The sequence below is a fragment of the Thunnus thynnus genome, chromosome 14 (genome assembly GCF_963924715.1).
Source record: "Thunnus thynnus chromosome 14, fThuThy2.1, whole genome shotgun sequence".
NCBI lineage: Eukaryota > Metazoa > Chordata > Actinopteri > Scombriformes > Scombridae > Thunnus > Thunnus thynnus.
This window is the reverse complement of record NC_089530.1, coordinates 18,614,829-18,635,405: the sequence shown is the minus strand read 5'-3', so window position 1 is coordinate 18,635,405 and position 20,577 is coordinate 18,614,829. Positions and strand designations below refer to the sequence as shown.

General features: G+C 44.0%; 1 protein-coding gene across 6 annotated transcripts in view; it reads right to left on the bottom strand.

Annotated features, from left to right (window-relative positions):
• Window positions 1-20,577, bottom strand: part of ctbp2a (C-terminal binding protein 2a) — a 74,734-nt gene that overhangs the window by 21,248 nt on the left and 32,909 nt on the right. Inside the window, exon 1 of one of the 6 annotated variants that reach the window (XM_067610359.1) lies at window positions 14,229-17,468. The exons of 3 other annotated variants lie outside the window; for them this stretch is intronic. In XM_067610359.1, coding sequence (XP_067466460.1) covers window positions 14,229-16,527 — 2,299 coding nt within the window. In that variant the 5' untranslated portion in view covers window positions 16,528-17,468. Of the gene's footprint in view, window positions 1-2,781; window positions 3,133-14,228; window positions 17,469-20,577 lie in introns of those variants that run through there. 2 more of the 6 variants (XM_067610358.1, XM_067610363.1) reach the window with 2 other exon arrangements.

Sequence of the window (20,577 nt, the reverse complement as noted above, 5' to 3'; positions counted from 1 at the left end):
AACCGGTCCCACTTTGGGGCTACGGAGTCGTATTAACTTACCTGCACTATTGTGATTTCCTGAAAAATTACTCTGTGTACTCTGCCATCTCAAATCTCTGATAACAGCTTTCTGAGACCATTCAGCGTCCTCGCCTACAGAAGAGTGACACACTTAAGAGAGTCTCTTTTATTTCCTGATGTCATTTTCAAAATTACAGGTGACTTCTTCTAGCAAACCCTCACCGCCCACAAGCTCGTTTCTTTTTCACCCTCCTGTTGCCCTTCCTCGTTCTACTTCCCGTTTCCTCCCCCCCTTCACTCGTGTGTGAAAGGTGATGAAATGCTCCTAAATTACCCAGACTGGTGTGATAGATGCCATGGACGCTCCCACATCGGTCGCACCATCAGTGGAACAATAAAACTGCAAAAACAAAAGGAAGTGAGGAAGATTTTCCATGGCACAATGATGTCAAGGCCACCTCGGCGGTCGCTGAGTTCACAGCGAGCTTTCAGTGAAAACTACTCTGCAGTTGACGCGGAGCCAGAGCGGGCTCAACGGGCTTAGGACCAACAGCTGGTTCTGGTTACCTAGCAACTCCCAAGCTGGGGGCCTCAGTGACGGGATAGTCCTAGAGTGAGAGGAGGGGGGGGCCGAGCCAATAGCCCGTTCTTTGTGGCAAGTGCAGCAAAGCTTGATATTTCGGGGATATCGGATCTTGTCCCCGAATGGCCGCTCGCCACAGGCCACCCAAACACGGACAGAGAAATCTGAAGAGCAGCATCCGAGCATAAGCCGCACTGTCCGTGTTTCTCTTCTGCATTTTCCAGGGACACAAACATGCTAACTATGGGCCAACACGGCTTAGTATTGCGCGCACACACACACACACACACACACACAGAGTTTGGCTGCACTTAGCTTCACACACACCCACAGACGATAACCATTAATGAGCGATTATCAGGGATGTTGCAGATTTTTGTGAAATAAAATGTTCAAGGGCATCCACGGCTCTCTATGCCAACGCTCCTTTTTACTCTACTTCTGTTTTTCTCAATGCCACTTGCAAAGAATCATCATTAGATAGCACGTCCACCTGCACGCTACCAACAACACAAGAGTCTCCTTCAGTTCTGTAACTGTGTGTACATGTTAACAAGAATACGGCGCCTGTGTTCTTGGGAGTGTCTGCTTTCTTGAGTGTGTTTACGATCCTCTGGCATCTGTAGAAAAAAGAAGGGAGGTGTAATCTTTTCTTTGGCAGACTCGCCTCCTTCCAGGCCCCCACTGGACCCTATCAGAGCCCGGCTACACCACCACCACCCTGGGCCTGTCTCTTGTTCCACTATGTGGACACACAAAGACCTTGTTTGTCCTCCCCTCTGCCTCCCACCTCCAAACTTATCACCACCCAAACGCCCAGCCAAGAGGGGTGAGGGAGGGGAGGAGATAGAAGGGTTGAGAGAGAGAGACCGAATTACATGTAAAAGTGGAAGAAGAGAGAGAGAGAGAGAGAGAGAGGGAAAGAAAGAAAGAAGAGGAAAACAGATGCTGACAAAAAGGATATCGCAGGTGGGTGTTAGCCGCAAATACACAAGACAAAGTAAGAGAGAAAATGAGCATCCATCCATCACTCTCCTCTTTAAATGTTTGTCTTTTATGCTTCACTAGTGAGGCCTCAAAACAATCGGGCTCCTGAGACAAAAGCAGCTGTCAGTGTAGATGAACAGCGGTCAGTGCACTCCACACGCACACACACACACACACAAACACACACACACACACATCGCTGGAGAGGGAGATAAGATATCAAAGCTCTGTTACTTCCACACAGGCAAGCAGTGACAAAAACCACACACCGTGGATGCAAAAAAAAAAAAAATCAAGAAGTATGGAACACATCAATGTTCACAGAAAAAAAAAAAAGATGTTGAATTTTTAAATGAAGCGGATCAGCTTAAACCGATTTTCGGCAGGATTTCACATCCGCACGCAGCTAAAAGTTGTGTTTCCTGCTGCAAGAAGACGCAACACTGACTACAGTGAGTTGATGTCAAATGCGGTATTTTTGCAGTTTTGACAGCTCTGCTTATAAGTGAAGAGAAAAATGAAGTGAAAATGTAAATTAACATCTGATTATGATCGTGAGTCAGAGCCACGCTACGACTGAGTGTTATTTGCGCTAAAATTATACCTTAAATTCAATTCTCACTCAGATGTTACTGATTGTCTTGATTATTTTAATGTTTTCAAGCATCAAATTGAGTACTGATGAAGCCATGAAATAATGAGCGCCGAATATATCTTCCAAACCACAGTACATGTCCGAACACACGCGCCGACACAGGCCGCATTCACACACACAGGAACACACCATTAACGCCCTCACGTCAAGCTACTCGTACGCCCGTTCTTCTGTGACCTTTGACCTTCCGAGTGACCGCTAATGACAACCCTTCTAATCTCTAACCTCTTCTTACTGTTGTGCAGAGTTTTCTGCGGTTTCAAACCAAAGGAAACACTGACACACTCGCATGGGTGCTTGCCCTCCTGCGCACACACACACACACACACATACACACACACATACACATTAGAGCGCACACACACTGTTTTCATGACACACTTCATTGCAAAAACATAAGAGGCTCATTAGCCTTAAAGCCAAATCCACCTCCCTCCCCCCCTCCTCCCCCCCCCATCGCCTCTCGCCATCACATACACAGCTTTTTATTATTACCCTGGATGACTACATGCACACATAAGTAAAGAAGGGACAACATGAAACATGCTCCTTGCCTGGGAAATGCTGTCTCCACATTCTTCAAATCAGGAGCTGCACATGGCAGAGGAAATGTGGTGGAGAGGCACAGAAAAAAAAAAAAAAAAGAAAAAAAAAAAAAAAAAAGAAAAAGTGGGCGTTGGGGGGATTCTCACACAGTATGCCCTGGGGTTATCCTCTCCTCTCCTCTCTATCTCCTCCAGCCTCCCTCCCCCCCTCTCTCTCTGTCTTCCTTCGCTGTCTTCTCTCGCTCTCCCACAGCTTGTTTCCAAATTTGTCCTCCTTCGTCACCTCACTCCCAGAAGCTCCATTTCTTTTTCTCAGACGACTGGTACTCTTGAAGAGAAGGGGAGGGTGAAAAAAAAAAATGGAGGGTGGCACGGGGGGTGAGGGGGTTGGGGGTGGGTGGGTGGGGGGGCGGCAGTGGGTGAAGGAGGGGAGGATGGGTGAGCGAGAACTACGACCGTCACCCCCCCCCTGGCCCGCCGTACGGTAAAAGCGGTGCCTGAAACTCCTTTAATCTCCAAAAGAGTGTGTGGTGGTGGTGGGGGGGTGAGGGGTGATGGGGGGGGGGGAGAGAGAGGGAGAAAAAAAAAAAAGCTGGATCTCTATTCGTCTTCAGCCAGCAATCAGCACTTCTCTGCGCTCTCTCCTCTCTCTTTCCGCCTCTTCAGCCAGATCACTTGTATCTTTTCTCCTCAGCCTCCTCTTCCCTGCTCCGTCTCCCTCTTCTCTCCCTTCACGGCAGGTTTGGGCTTTTCATTCAGACGTCAGGCTCACTCCGTCAGCCTTTTGTTGCGATCCATAGAAAGACACACAGAGAGAGAGAGAGAGAGAGAGAAGAGAGAGAGAGAGAGAGAGAGAGAGAAAAGGGGTGGGGGGAAGAAAAATGGAAAAGACCAAAAAATGACAGAGGAAACAAATCGGTGCCACAGCTAAGCGGGAGGAATGAAAGAGGGAGGTAAATAAAAGAGAAATGAGGAGAAAAAAAATCCTTGAAGAGCACCACAGAGAGAGGTGCAGCGCTCCTGGCACACGTATGACTCTCTCTCCCATTCTCTCCGACCTTCCCCTTCGCTCAACATATTTTCCTCCACTCTTTTTTTTTTTTTTTTTTCCTCCACTCCCTCCTTCCTTCCCTCCCTCCCTCCCTGCCTTTCTGTTTTATTATTTGTGATCTGGCCTTCACGGTCCTTTAAGAGTGCCAGCCCCTCCCCCCTCCCCCCCACAACCCACCAACCCCCCACACTCTCTCAGTCCCACTCCCTCTTGCTCACAAACTCTCCTTCACAATCTCACTCTGCGATTTTTTTTTTTTTTTTTTTATCCAGCTCTCTCTTCGCTCTTTAACATGAGCGCAAACAGACCGACTTTGTCGCTCAACAAGCCGTTAAGTGCCTCATTTCTCGGCTTCGGTGCGATAATGTTGTCAGCTCGGCGGTTACATCGGTGATTGTCATGCTTGCACAAAAAGGACCAAGACGTGCATACATGCAAACACAGCAGACACAGGTGATGACTGTTGACACTAGGGAGAAGCTGAGGTGAGCGATCACACGGAAATGCGACCACAAAATCTGTCGGTTGTAGCACAAACATCTGTGAACACTCTTTTTTTTTTTGATAGAAAATCTGGCAGTGTGAAATTCCCATATGTAAAAATATCTGAGCGACCACACACACACACACACACACACACCTGCCACCGGTGGCGTAGGCAGAAATTGTATTTTGGGTGGGCCGATACAAAAGTGGGTGGGCCGTTTTTTCCCCCAAGAAAAATGGACTTATGAAAAGTTAGGAGAAGAAAAAAGAAAAACAAACTGAGAAATGAGTGACCAGTTTACTTTACGACGTTCTGCATCACAAAGGCAATAACAGCAAAACACTGCTGATCCAACATGCTCAACCACCACAGCATCACACTATAAAGCCTTTCCACAACAGTATGGTTTCTTTTAAAGCCTACGCAGCCTAAAATACAGTATATTTGCCAGCAAGACTGAAGAACCCATAGCCACTGACTATTAAACACCCCCTCCCCAAAAAAATGTTTGAGTTTATTAAATACTTGCAGCGATCCCAGTGAAGCAGTAACGATAAGTGCGTCTCCCCGTTGACAGAGTCTTGACCAGAGCTGTCTAAAAATTTAGTTCAGAAGCTAAAAGTTTCATTCTGTTTTCTCTGGAGAGTTGCAAAAACACAAATGGACCTATATGGTTGGCAGCCACCTGGAGGCTGCAGCTCCCTGAGTACCCCTACTACTTCCCGTCGCTATGGGTGACCCCCGCATCAGGCTGACTGGGAGGAGGCGCCACTCCACCAGGGACCTTGTTGTGGGCCGATGAGTCTGGTGGACTCAGTCGATGGGAGGCGGTGGAGTTTCTTCTTCCTCAACTTTTTTTCAAATAACACTTTAAAAACTTTGTTTAGCCTTTGTTGAAGCGTTTACGTTACATCACCTGAAAAGCAGCTGGTTGGCTGAAGGCAGCTTGTGAAGGTCATTCAGAAGACTTCCTACAACTTATTTCAGCAATTCTGTTTTAATCAAATTCACACATGCGTCAAGTCAAGTTTATATTAATTTATTGCCTTATATATATTTTTTATTGTTACAAAATGTATTTTGATCAGACTTGGGTGGGCCGGTGAGTACTGTGGCTCGGCCAGCGTCGCCCAGGCCCATTACTGGCTACACGCCTGCCTGCAACTGAGCTCTCAGGGGGAAGTGTGTTTCTCTTTCATCAGAGTGACGTTTGTGTGTGTTTGGATGTAGACAAACAGTAAAGTCCTTCGAGTGAACTTACGGTAACGCTTAGGTAAATCCTCTAATTGATCCTGAGACGTAAACACAAGCGCAGGAGTAACAGATTAACATGTTTACTACTGGATCGGTCCGAGAGGGCGGCTCAACACCGAGCTACTTTGTCTCTGACAGATGCCTTAAAAGGATTTTGATGATGAAGGTTAAGAAGTCCAGACGTCCGGGTCATACGTGGCCATAACAACAAGAAACATGTATTCTGAAAATGTTCCAACCAGTTTCTTTAATTTTTAGCATTAGAGTGTGACAGATATATAAATAACATAACTGTTTTATGCTGTATGTTGACACCTATCTTTCCTGATTCAAGTTTAAAAGACTCCTCCAGACATGTTTAAGACATAAAAATACTCTGCTTGGAAAACTAATTTGTCGTCAAGGGATGCTTTAATATATTGTATTTAATCAAACATGTTAATTTGTTCTGCTGTAACACATCCTGCCTCAACATATCTGTCTCAACTTTGAGGGATCTTTGCTAAAAATATATTTGTGTTATATATTAACGCATGCTCTCTCTTACTTATCAATATTGGTATCAGCGTTAAAAATTGAATATCAGTCGAGTTTTAATTAGTATTAAACAAGGACGCGCTGCATCCTGCAAAGCTCAGCAGAGAGCAGAGAGGAGGCGAGTGAATGATCCCGGCTCGCTCGGTGCGTGAACATAAATGAACGAGCGAGTGAATAAATTAGTGAATTAGTGGCAAAGTGTTAAGCAGATTAATTGATTAGTTGATCAACAGGAATGAGTCGAGAACGCTTTTAAATAATCCGTTAATCATTCTGAGTCAGATCCGAAGCACATATGACAAACATTTACTGGTTCTAGCTTCTCAAATCAAAGGAACTGCTCCTTTTTTTTCTGTTTTGCATTCTTGTAAATTGTATATTTATTTGGTTTTGGTGAGACAAAACAAGACTGAATGTGTCATACTGAGCTCTGGGATCTCATGACTGACATTTTTTCACTATTTTCTGACATTTTACAGACTGTACAGATGTATTAAATGAAATGAATGAAGTTCTACTCGTTCTACTTTTGATGTTTTTAACAAAAAGAGAATAAAAACAACACGTTTTATAGTATGATGTCGTATTGTTCTGACTGTGCATGTTACAGTGTACTGCGTGTATTTACTGGGAGCTCGACAGGAGTGCAGAGAGTTTAAAGGGCTCCATTGAGGAGGTTTGATTACAACATGTAACCAGAGCCCACAAACCAGGCCTGGAGTAAAACAGCCTCATTCATGAAAAGAGAGCGCTGGAGGGAGAAGGGCCTACTGTATAATTTGACCTCTAAAAATCCACCATCCCATCTGCCTCCTGTGATCTACATGGCGTGCCAGTTGCCAAATGATTGAAGCACAAATGAGATTCTAGGGAAAAGGATGAGAAGAGAAGAGGGGCAGTGAAAAAAAAAAAAAAAGAAAGAGAGATGGCACAGCTGCAGGTGGACAACAGATGTTGAGGTTTTTTTTTTGTTTTGTGTGTGTGTGTGTGTGTGTGTGTTTTTTTTTATTTTCCAGGGAGGCGATCTCAGCACATAAATTCTTGTTCTCCCATTCATACCCCGTCTGTGCATCCCTCCACCTCTCCAACGCCATCGCTCTCCTCCTCCACCTTTTTTTTTTTTTTTTCTTTCTCTGTGACTTGAGCCAACTGGCCTGATTAGAGAGAGACAGAAATGTAAAGAGGATGTGAGAGAGAATAGGGTCTTAATGGTGGGGGGGGGGGGGGGGGGAGGCGTTGCTTATTACACCCCTCATGTATGCTGCAGACTTAAGACAAATAGAGTGTGAACAGACATCCATGAAAAATAAAACAGTGAATAAATACATGGACAGATACACACACACACACTTGCATGACTGATTTAACCGTAAGACACTGATTTAACCACCAAATAACTGCACTGACTCTACAGTCGCTTGCTCATAAATGTGTTTTTTTAGATGAAATTAGTATAAAATATTGTTTCTGATAAATAAATAAAAAAATCCAGTGGTATCTGCTCAAACACACACAAATCCTCCTCCCTGTGTGAGCCCTAAAAAACACTGTGAAACACAATCCCATTTACAGCCCCGTGTGATCCTGAACACGGCCGACATGCCTACTGAGAAACGAATAATATTTTTCCTCGGGTGCAAATGAGATTCATCTGCACCTCTAAACATATCTCCCCCCTCGCTTTTGTTAAAACACAGCCAAGCAAAGTGTCAAGTTCTGCAACGCCTCGTCTCACACACACACACACACACACACACACACATGTTGTATACAGAGAACATGGTCAGCCCCTGCCTCGTCTTCACTCCGGTTTAACACCCATGAAGATTTCATTTTCTCAAAATGAATAATTCAGGGTGACTCCCCTGACTGGCACCTCGACAAGAGGGGAGGAGAGGAGAGAAGGAGTCAGGGTTTTCATTTCACAGTTTTTTTTTTTTGTTGTTTTCTTCTTTTTATGAATGTTTGACCTCTTCTATCTGTCCTTCCTTTGCTTCTGCTCCCACAACCAGCAGTTAATCACTTCAAGTCTCCCTCAAAAGGATGCGGCAAACTGGCCAGAAAGAGCTTTCTGCCTTCATGGTCAGACTTTGCCTTTCAAGTACAAGTTTTCTATTGAAGACGTCTGTACGGTATATTATCTGTATCCTGGAGACGGTGTTACATCTGCGAACAAATGGACGCGCGGCAAAATAGATACGGTTTGCCAGACAGGTCTCGTTCACTCTCAGAGGCAATGTGATATTAATGTTGTGTTTTTTTAGTGATGTCTCTAATGATATGTCAGGAGAAAGTGTCAGGCTGGGGGTTATACTTTTAAACATACACTAAATTACACTAGATCTGCAACTAAAGTCAGTTAATTAATATATTAAGTTAGTTGATGAGCAGAAAATGAGCGGACCATCTTTTAAGTAATTTAGCCAAAAACATTTTGTGGTTTCAGTTTCTAAGATGTGATGTTTTGCTGCTTTTATCTCTTTAATATCACTGAAATCTTTGGATTTGTTGGTCACAGCCAATTTCAAATATCTTGATAATCATTTTGAGTAATTTTTTTAAGAAAAAATATCCAAATTCTCTGATTCCAGCTTCTGATTCTGATTTCGTTGTGGACTGTTGGTCGGGACAAAAGAGGACATTTGAGGATTGTTACCTTGGGATTTGGGAAACAGTGATCAACATTTTTCACCGTTTTATTTTTTTAAACAGTTACCTGCGTTCCTAGAAATAATCCTAACATCCGGCCCTAAATGACACACAGAAAAAAAAAAACACTGTCACAGTGATGGTTCAGGCAAAAATCTTCCTCGTGTCCTTTGCTTCCTAATAGATGGCACGACAGAGTTTCCATTTATATAATGTCCAATTTCTCCTCCACCCATTTCTAAGACTCTATCGCTGCCTCTAAAGCGGGCAATCTTTCCCCAATCTAATCTAAAGCAGCCCTCTGTGCATTTAACTCCATTCTTTGGTCTTTCTCACTCAATCGTCTCCTCTGTTCTGCTGTCTTTGGTTCGGTTCAATCACTTCCCATCTTCACTTTCCTCGTTTCCCTCATTTTCCTGCAGACGGGCTCTATAACCCACAACCCACAGTCATGAATGAATGTGCTGAGCTGGGTATGACGTTTGTTTAGAAACATATTTCTCTCATTACCTCTAACTTCTTTTCCCCCTCGGTCTCTTAAGTTAGGAGAGTGTCATAGCTGAATCATTTCCTACAAAGATTAATTTTCTATGAAAGGGAGACGGGGTGGGGGCAGAGAAAGACAAAGGCAGACTGGTATCAATTTAAACACAGAGAACAAGCAGGGGAGAAGGAGGTGAGGGGAAAATGAGAACTCTATGTTTGTATCGATGTAATCCTGGCAGAGGGAGAGAAACTCTGAGACCACAGACTTTACTCATTCATTAGGTGAAAAGGAAATCACTGCCTGATATTAAGAGGAACATCTGGTGGAAAAGAGGAACTCTGCTCTGTGCCTTAACAGACGCCACTGTCAGTGCCACCTGCCAACAGCAGTTCACATACACACACACACACACACACACACCCTCCTACATACAGGCTGCATAGAGCTGCGGAGTGGGAGGAGATGCTGGTAATAATATCCTCAATGTTCCTCAACATAGAAACATGAGAGTCTTCAGGATAATTAAACAATACTACATGTTTTATTATGGCCATCAACTTTAATTATATCAGTTTTTGCTTTTGAGAAATCATATTCTAACTACCAATTGGGTATCGCGGATGGCTCTGAATACTACAGTACCCATGAGACACCATCGCTGTGGAGTAGGAGCCAGACAGAGGCGTGAATCAGTGCTGTAGCAAATAAAAAATGCTTCCTCATTACAATTGTGAACAAAAACTCTGAATTAAACTTGCTGAATTAATTCAGAATTGACCCAGAAAGTGGAAAAAGTTGTTGATTTAAACTACTGGTGTTGCATGTTTCTAAAAAGCATAATTCTTTGGCTTAGTTATTGGATGTTTCTTACCAAAATGCACCTCGGGAGACCATTTTATGTGCAGAAGCTTGTACCTATAGTGTTCTTTTTTTAATTAAAGAACCACATGTTCTAGCACAGTTGCAAATCTTTTGTGCTAATGTTTCAACCATAAGAGTCCATCCGATCCATGGAAGTACTCCAGCTGCCATTCACCTGCAATTGCCTATTCAGAAAACTAACTTTTACTTCCAGGAAGGTTGAAAAAATGGCATTTCACAGATTGAAACAGCAGAGGCTTTAGGTGTTCAAAGGCACAATTAAAATAATGTGTATGACTATCCCTCTTTGAGCTGAAAACATCCCAATTTAATCCAATGGTTGGTGTTACTTAAGGTTGTGGAACTGGTAAGCCACAAAAAAATATATATCTGTAATATATATATATATATACACACACATATATATATATATATATATGACCAGCAGCATAATGAAAACAACCTTTGACTGTCAGCCCAGATTAAGGGCAAAGTTTGACCCTCACAGTCTCGATGCAACGTTTGACAGCTAGCCTCATCTCCCTGGTGAGTCCAAGGTTGACGGACAGCTGTCACCGCCCTGTTTCCCCTCCCCCACCCTGCAACCAGCAATCATCATCTAACCGTAGTAGGACCGTGTCTCCTACCCACCCTCTCTCTCTCTCTCTCTCCTCCTTAATCCCTCACTCAGTGTAACAACTGCCTGTAGCTTTGACCTGGACCCCGTTAATACATAATCTGCCATCTCTAGAACTAATATGCCATAACCTTCCCCCATCCTCACGCTAGGCCCGAGCAAGAGTGGAAAATTGCGGCTAGTGTGTCACGCAGCGCAGAACTGACCTGTGCTGGCATCAGGTCGCCTGGCCAGAGTCCACGGACGGGAGCAAACACACTCCGCGAGGTGGAAGTGAAGAAGTGGAAATCCCACTCTGCCATAGACAGTGATTATGCCAGTGTGGGGGATGGAGAGTGAGCCCTCGTTAGTCATATATAGGCGGGGTCTTGCTGAAGGGTATTCCACAAAGCATCATATATTGAAGTAGGCGGGGGCATGCCATCTGTATTTACACATGGGCTATTAATTCAGAGAGGAACTCTTTCTGGTTGTGAGTGCAACTCACTGGTGTAACTAATCAATTGTGTGAGGTTGTCAGAATATCAGGAGTCATAAGCTGATAACTAATTGGATTTTAAGGAATGCAAAATGTGTTATTGCTGTACAATATAATTTGTCTACCTGACAAAAATATTAAATTTTAGCTTAGAGGCTGAATCATATTGTGTTGGGTCTAAAATGCATATGTTTCCTTTTAAAAAATAGGAAAGAAAAACCTCCTAATTATTACTTATCCCGCATGAAAAGAAGTGATTGAATATGATTAATGATACTTTCTTCTAGATGCATTAGCTCAGCCAGCCATTTTGTTCAAAAAAAAGAAAAAAAGTAAGGGGTAAATTTGCAGTGTTTTCTGACTATGGACCGACCCTTTAACCAGAAGCAAATCTGCCAACGAATATCACCAAAAACCCCACGTTGCCTAGCAACATACAATTTAGGAATATGCTTTCAGAGCAGCTTTGCGGCTGTGTCCATTAACAGATGAAATTACTAAAGCAACAAATGTCAGCCACATGCAAATGAGGTCCACTCTGCTCACTCTGTGTGTACTAACAATGCGATGTACTGTATGTATGTGGCAGACTTGAAGAAATCCTTTCCAAAGCATGTGTCCGTCTGGGCTAAGAGCAGCAGGAAAAGCCATGGGGTTCATTAAATATATGTTCTTATAGACCTGAAAATCCCACGGACAACAAGAAAACCTGCCCAGTTAAATCATTTGTTCTCAGTTTGCCTTGGCCCCAATTAAAGTCAATTTCAACCTACTGGCTATGTACAGTAGCTCTCACAGAAAAGCCAGGAGGCTGAACTGTACAGAATGAGAGTATCTGTGGATTAGTGCAGCAGTGGAAATGGAGGATCTGAAGGATTAAACATCCCCTCTCTCTTCTCATTACAACCTGCACAGAGAAAATGACACAATCACACATCGGCCATCAGCACTGTAATTCGATTTTATCTGTGCAGTGATGCCGCTAGTCAGCCTCTAATGAGCGGGTGTTGATGGAGAAATCAGCTTTTTGTCCGGAATGTCTGAAATATACTTTTATCTGGCCATGGATGTGAAAAGAAGATTAATTCAGCATAAAAACTACTACATGAAATAAGGCCTTTATCTGATATGGTTGTTTAAATATACTTGATTACACAATAAGGATGCAAAATATCAAGGAGTTTTAGTCATTGATTGAAAATATAAATATATAACTGTCACTGAAATATATTTTCTTGACATTTCACATAATTCCACTCCTCCATAGACCAGTTCAAATATAAAGTCTGATCCCTGTGAGCAAATCTGTTCAAGAGGAACTACACATAGCTAATTGCTATTCCATGCAGGTCAGTAGTGCACCTTGACAGAAGCAGTACTGAAGGAAGGCTGTGCAGCCCTAGTGGCTGTAAAGCCTTTCCTACTCTGATGCACCCTTATTATCATAATGCAATAAGACATCCATGTTTACAACAACAGGGGCTTGGGGGCTGCAGGGAGATGGTGCGTGGCAGAGCAGAGAGGGACTTCATCAAAAACAGCTGCAGTTACAAAATACCACATCTACAAGAGCTACATATGGCTGATGCTGCAATCACCATTACACAACTTTCTGCTGTATAATTGTGGAAGATTATATGATTTTAAAAAGCGGCATGTGCTGTTGCTTTTGGTCCAATTACTTACCAAGGGCATCGCATACAGCTGTTAAGAGCTAAATGAGAAAAAAAAAATTTTTTGCAAAGAGACTGTAGCAAACGTAATAACACATATTGTACAGAGATGCACGCCAAAGCAAAGGCAAATTAGCACATAGGCATCCTTGGACACCTAATGTTCCCAGACAGTTAAAACTGCTGCACATAATACAGTATCTGAGTTTCCTGGTCAGAAAAGTCTTAATGTGAACTGTTCACACATGAATGCAGCGACTGACAGACTGTAACATGAAGACAGTGCACACTTGTTAAAATTTAAAAAGGTATCAGAAAGGGTGCTGACAGCTGTTCCACCCAAATCCTCTATATTGCGCCTCGTCAATGCCATTTTCTGTTGTATTTAATGGAGCGATATGTCATTCTGACAAAAGAACTGCATGAGATTACTGAAATAATAAAGGAGTTCACATAAAGTAGGAATCCTGACAAATCTGGCTCTCGCAGAGATAAGCAGACAAGAAAGCAGGGAATGTAAGTATCATTTTAGGATCACGGCAAATGCAGAAACCAAAAGTAGGACAGCGGATAGATTGCCAGAATGTCTATGCAAAAGTTATCTTTTTACAGCATTAATTCATAATCCTGACAACAGTTCTGAGATACAGATAGGCAGCAACATTTAGATTTCATGCCACTGGCTTAGATAAGAAGAAAATAGATATCATTTATCTGTTGTTGATGTAATGAGACCAAACACAGGACAGCAAACAAATGAAAACACTGACCAGAAAGATAAAATGATTCAAAAAATGTTCTATTAACATTCTCATTGTGTTTGGATTTTCTTAAGGTCAAGCATCACACACCAGTAATCGCACTCTGCTAAATTGATATCACACAGCCCTCAGTTGAATAATGGCTGCACAAACCAGAATACACAGCACTCCACTTATTTGACAGAGATGGTATTCACATACCGATGATTCATCACGATGGGAGAATGAAAATAGATTTATAGTACTTACTTTTTTAAAAGAAATGACTGCAACCTAATACTCAAGTTGCTGCTATCACCATACTGAATGGCTCTCAGAAATGCCAAACAAATACTGAAAACATGATTCTTAACAATGCGGCAATCATGCTTTGTGGAGCTTTTCAAAGCAGTGAGAGCAATGAGAAATGGTGTTGAACATAAACTATGCAAAAAATGCAGGACTCTTACAAAGATAAGACATTTCCTTATCTTTCAAAAACATGTGAAACAGCCAGGGGAAAGCAAGACCAAACTGCATCAAGAAATCAGACAAATAGCAGACGATACGGATGGAAGGAGAAAAAAAAAAAAAGGATTTACTTGTATCTGGAGAAGCCATAGTGGACACGATGACTGGTGGACCTGTGCGTCGACTTAGCTTCTGGTTAGCAACTAGGGCACCTTGGCCTTGAACAGGTGCTCCAACAGGAACAAGGGAATTGTCTGGTGCAGGTCCCCCACCCTTACGCATCAGCTGAGGACTGGGATGAGGGCTGTGCATGGGTGATAATGGCAGTAAGTTCCTGTCCCTCTTCATCAGCTCCATGGGCACTGTGTAATTGGTAGAGTATGCTTTCGGTACCTGCTGTGGTGGCTGCGGTAAAGCTGGCATGGACACAGGCATCTGCTGTGGCATACCTGGCATGGAGTGAATAGACCCGGGTATGACAGGCATTGACCCGGTCATCTGATGTGGCATCATCTGCATACCCTGCATGGGTATCCCCGGCATTGTCATCCCAGAGGAGTAAGCAGACATGGGTCTTGATTGAACAGGCATCATGGCTCCTGCATATGGCCCTGGAGAGCGAGGTGGTTGGCCTGGGTAGCCTCCAGAGGCTTCCAGGAGGTGCTGAGAGGGGGCACTGCTTGGCCTCCTACCCATTACATCTCCTATCCTTGGTGAAATGGTCTGCATGGCCCCAGGGGTCTGTGGGGGCATCAGTTGGGGGTCCACAGTCAAAGCCTGTGGAGGGTGCGGTTGATGGTGGTGCTGCTGGTGGTGGTAGATGTCCGAGCGATGGCTAAAGCTATTAGACCGGCCTCGCATGGGTGTCTGAGGCTGGGAAGGGGGTGGCAGAGAATCAACTGGCCGCTTGCAGTTGTGGACCAAGCGAGACAGTACACGAGCCTGGCCAAGGTTCGGAGCAACCGTGCGAACATCATTCTCCTCCATGACAGCCAACATGCTAGTGGAGTCAAACCCCTGCTGGATAAGTGAGGAGATAGTGCTCTCTGAGAGGCCATCATTTCGCAGCAGGGCAAGGAACTCTGGATCAACCGTCTTCTTGGGGTCCACGGGTAAAGGCGTCTGTGGGGCAGTAGGAGGGGCAGCAGGAAGAGGGGCAGGAAGTGGAGTGACTGGGGGAGGAGGGGCCGGAGATGGGGCTGCCTGTACAGGGGCAGGTGCAATAGGGGCAACTGCTGAGGTCTGCGCTGGGACAGGTGGAGGAGGAAGTGGACCCGCAATAGCAAGAGTTGGGTCAGGGACAGGCATTGTGGATGGAGGCGGCAGGGACTGCTGCTGTTGCAGATGCTGCTGCAACTGTTCCTGTTGAAGTTGCTGCTGCTGTTGGAGTTGTTGTTGTTGTTGTAATTGTTGCTGCTGTATTTGTTGTTGCTGAAGTTGCTGTTGCTGTAATTGTTGCTGTTGGAGTTGTTGCTGTTGTATTTGTTGCTGTTGTATTTGTTGCTGTTGTAATTGTTGTTGCTGTATTTGTTGCTGTTGTTGTAATTGCTGCTGTTGTTGGATGGTGTAGGGTGAGGCTGTCTCTTGCCTCATAATCATACCCTGACTGGCAGGATCTACCACTAGACAGGTAGCAGCCTGTTGCTGCGGATCCAATGGGCGACCATTAACATCAGAATAGACCGTTTGACCAGTCAGAGGTGGAGGCTCGCTGGCATACCGAGGAGACGCATGCTCCATGCCATAGTGAGCAGGAGATGGGTCTCGGGACGGTATGCGCTGTTGGCCATCTGGCATCATCTTGGCAGCAGTTACAACACCAGGTTCCCTATAAGCCCGATTCAACTCATGAGCAGTTGGAGGAGGGGGAGGAGGAGGTAGAGGTGATGAAGGGGCTTGAGGTCCTGCTCTCCCTCCTTGACCTTGCTCCCACGCAGCCCGAGCCCCAGGTGCCATCCCAAAATGAGAGCTTGATCTACTGAGTGGATGAGGGTGAGGCGGCGCAGGCTGGTGGTCTGGCCGGTAAAAGCCCTCAGGTGGTCGAGGAGTCATGGCCGGGTCATGGGAATAATAATCCTGATGTGGAATGGATCCTCTGTGAGCCATGGATGCTCGTTCGTAGTGGTTAAGATCTGGCACAGAACCCTTCCTGAGCCCCCGTGGGTCGTGTCGCTCTGCGTAAACCTGTCCGTAGAGAGAGTCTTGGTAAGAATACGGGTCCCGTTTCAAATCCAGGTCAGGGGGGCGCACCCCTGGTGGAGGCTCGTACCACCCTCCTCCCTCTCCGTATGACAGAGAGCTCCGCCGGCCCGCTACTCTTGCCTGCTGCTCGTAAACACTCTCAGTCTTGTCCCACTGACCCTCATTCCCCCCTAATGTGTCCCAACTGTGGGAGCGTCCGAGACTCAACTGTTTGTTAGTGACAAGCATTGGCAAAAAAGAAAAAAAAAAAACAGACGGCGTTAACAGAGGAAAACAAACACAAAACAGGAAAAATATTCCACTTGTAGCAGTGTTTGTGAATGTTCTCTTTCAAGTCCTCGTGTACAGCATCAAAAAATGGAACAGAGAGAGTGGAGAGCAAGCAGAAAAGAAGATGAAGCAGGGTCTACCGTTTCACCTGATATCAGGTTGTAATATTGTAAGTCCGTACTATCAGGTGACTCCCCCTTTGGCTGGCAGTCCTTGAATAATTAATCTCTGGTCATGCTGGCTTGTTGTGCGCGAGGAAAGAGAACACCACACACAAACACATCACCCCAAACCACACAAACACTGTACACAGCAGAGGTAGCAAAACTACTCCATGGAAGACAAGGTAACAGGGTGCATGCTTGAGATGGCCACCAAACATTTAAAAAAAAAAAAAAGAAAGAAAAAAAAAAGAAAAGACGAGATAGGTTGGGTTAGAGGTTGGGATGGGCAGGGGCTTGTACTAATCCAATAGGGTTTATCTCTCCCTTCTCTGGGACATTTTACTCACTCTGCCGATTGCTATGAGGGATTATATCTAAATAAAGCCTGTTTAATTCCACTTCCCACTGTGACGTCATGTGAACCAGATAAAAGCATATCTGGTGATGCTGCTGCTGATGATGATAATGATGGTGATGATGATGCCAATGATTAAGAGTCCAGCCCCGAAACCCTCACCCTCCGCCTGAAGAGTCACCTACCTGAGGCTGCTGATGTGGTGTCGTCAACAGGTTTCAGTGTTTGCCAGATTCACCGCGCGGGGAGGGGAGGCCAAGCAAGGCGTGCAGCTTCATTGAATACAACTGAAATACAGTTCTCTCAGCTAAGTCCCATGTGCTGTCAGTAAACATCAAATCCACTCTGATTGGACACTAATCCTCCAGGCCCCATGCTAGCGGCAGAGCCACCACGCAACTGCTGCCCAACTTGCTCTAAAATGTCCTTGATGCCTTGATGCAGCGCTCGCTATCATTGCCCGAGTCTCCTTGATTTGAGATCACTCAGACCTGCTGTCTATATATTAACTGGATGACATTGAAATTAAGAGGGACAGGCTGCAAGGAGACTGAAGAAAGCATCACTAAAGAAACCTGCAATGTTTGTCCTATTTGCCACATTATAGTATAGATTTACTTTATCACCATTATCGTCTGATTTATACAGTAAAAAGATAACTTTGTAAATGTATTTGGTCATTTACATTACTACATGTTTTCTAACCATATGCATCTTTGTGTTAGCAAATTACAGCACCTTCCCCCTCATTCCCAAAGCTCCTCTGATCTCCTTCACTTAGAGAGGCTCTGTAATCTGGATTTGGCCCTTCACATAGAAAAGTAAAACACTGGGGGAGTGCGGTGTGTGTGTGTATGTGTGTGTGTGTGTGTGTGTGTGTGTGTGCGTGTGTGGACGGGGGGGGAGGGTTCTTTTTGTAACCACAGTTAATCCAAAGCACCTACAACCTTTGCCTTGCAAAAACACCATGCTTATCGAGCTGAAACACAACAGGAGCTCATTCCACTTCATTCAAATATGCCATTGTGTGAAAAGCCATTAGCCATCCTGCTGCAGCATTTTCTACATTACACCTTGGCCATGAGCCATGAGCCATGTATGAAGACATAATTAATGGTATATTTTTATCATTTCAATTAACCGAGCCAATGTTCAATATATGACTGAGGGGTGTACCTGCCTACCTACCTAGCTGCCTGCGTGACTCATGTCACTGTGGCTGAAACCTGATCTCTTCTGCAGAGGATCCCTGTTTATTAATGCATGAAAACAGATGTAAGGTGAGGAAGTGTCCATTTCCATCCAGATCTAATCTCAGGACTAACCATAACGAGGAGTAGCGATACATATTTTAGACTGTGACGAAAGTTTCTGTTAACATCAGCGTATTGGGAAAAGTTCCCACATATCTTGTGCAAGCATGTCAGTTGTGGCACTAATATCTTGTTTAATCACAGTTGTTTAATTAGAGTAGGAAGAGATCAGAGAGGAAGCGGGAGTACTCTACTGTTTGCATAAAATGACAGGAAAAAGCTGACGACAGTGGCTCCAAAACCAATTGTGGAGATGACTGAGAACTTTTTTTTTTTTTTTGGTAAGGTCAGAGGAACATTATTCAGCCTGATGTAAAAGGAAATTAAAATGGGAAGGAGAGGAGGACAAGCTGTCACAGAGATTTAAACCCAATTGTAAAGATGAATTATTAAATCAAAGCTGTAAGTTGGGGGGAAAAAATTACATTTGAAACCCATTTTGATTTTATTAAAACAGTCGGGGTTTTGCTTTTTATAAAGTCAATCAAGTTTTATAGTCATTTCAAGTATGAGTGTCATTCATCACATAAAGGCACACTCTTCCAGTCTTATTTTGAACTTATGCGACATAGAAACTAACAATTAATGATATTATCATTCATTTTAAGTCAGACTTTATATCATTCTCTATCTAAAAGCTTCTCTACATATATTATAAGGTGTCTTTTTGAGGCTTGACAGAAGCTGCTTAGATTTAGGGGGAACTGTTCAGAGCTTTTTGCCACTGCACACACAAACTACATATGCACATCCATGTCAAGGGCGACAGCCTATAGAGTATATGTGATCCCCTGGTTTCCTTCCCCAACTTCATCCACTCCTCTCATTGCTTCTTCTAGCCCAGCTCTCGAGAGGCTCTGGCTCTCAGTACAGCAGATCACACATCCCCATAAAGTCAACCTCAAACAGAGAGACGGGGGCAGAGGTGTGTACTCAGGGTTTGCAGATCTAATCCTGACAGGAAAGTAAATCACAGAGTTCTGTTTGTCTCAAACTGAACAATGTTTGACTTTCAAATTCTAATGTCCCTCCATTTGCCATACTTGCAAGACTGTGCACACAAATGCCAGATTCACTGTAACAGAGGGATTTAGGAATTAAGCTGGGGATTTTAGAACAAATATAATACCACCCCAGCAGAAGCTTATAAAGACCTTACATTGAAAAAGACTTGACTTGTGAAAAATTAAACGACTAAAACATATAGAACGTCTAGTAAATGAACCTTTAGAAAGGATGTGCAATAATGTACTGCTTTTAACTTCTAATAGATTTCAGAAAATGCTACTGATTACTACAGCCTCGTATAGTGTACTTCAATTCTCTAAGTGCAAGATAAAAATTGCATTAAGCAGCAAGTAACAAGATGTAAAAGTGTCGCTAATCTGTCACACAGGATGCTAGCCATTGTTTAATAAAAACTTCACATCTACCTGTCAGCCCTCTTAGTCCATACATCCACATTAATAATGCAGCTAAACCAGCAGGAGAACCAAGGAGAACCAGAGGTGCTTCACTTTATGCGTATGTGAGCGAGCGTGCATGTGTGCACTCATTGGTGCATGTCCTAACTGTGTGCATGCTTATATTTACCAAATGTTGGAACAGAAAAGTTCACATGCGACGAGCCCATCTGGAAATTTACTGTCACTCACATTCAATCCTCCCATCTATCCACCCACTCACACACACACACACACATATACGTTTTGCTTGCACGATCCTGGATCCCCACTCAGCCTTTTGACCCTGTTCTGCTCGTCTTCTGACGTGTAGCAGAAACAGCGGCGGCCGCGGTGCTTCGTTAATGTCCCTTTTCATCCATGCACGCAAACCGCCGCTAAAGCCTTAGCCTTGGCCTGACATGCATACATGAATAAAAATGACACACTAACTCAAAGTGAATATTGCACTGCAGGAGAAATAAAAACAACTGTCTCCTATACTGTGACACGTCACGTACCAAAGGCATGATTTGAATGTTAAACACAAATTGACTTATGCATGAGCGTGGGGCAGGAGGCACTAACTGGAAATGGGATTACAATGCCAGTACGACTGCAAAGAATAATGCTGTCAGATGAATTGTAATGCACACTTAACAGACATTATGTACGCGGCTGCCTTGTATGTGATTCCAGTGGGATTATTTGTCTCTGAAAGCATCTCCATAGGG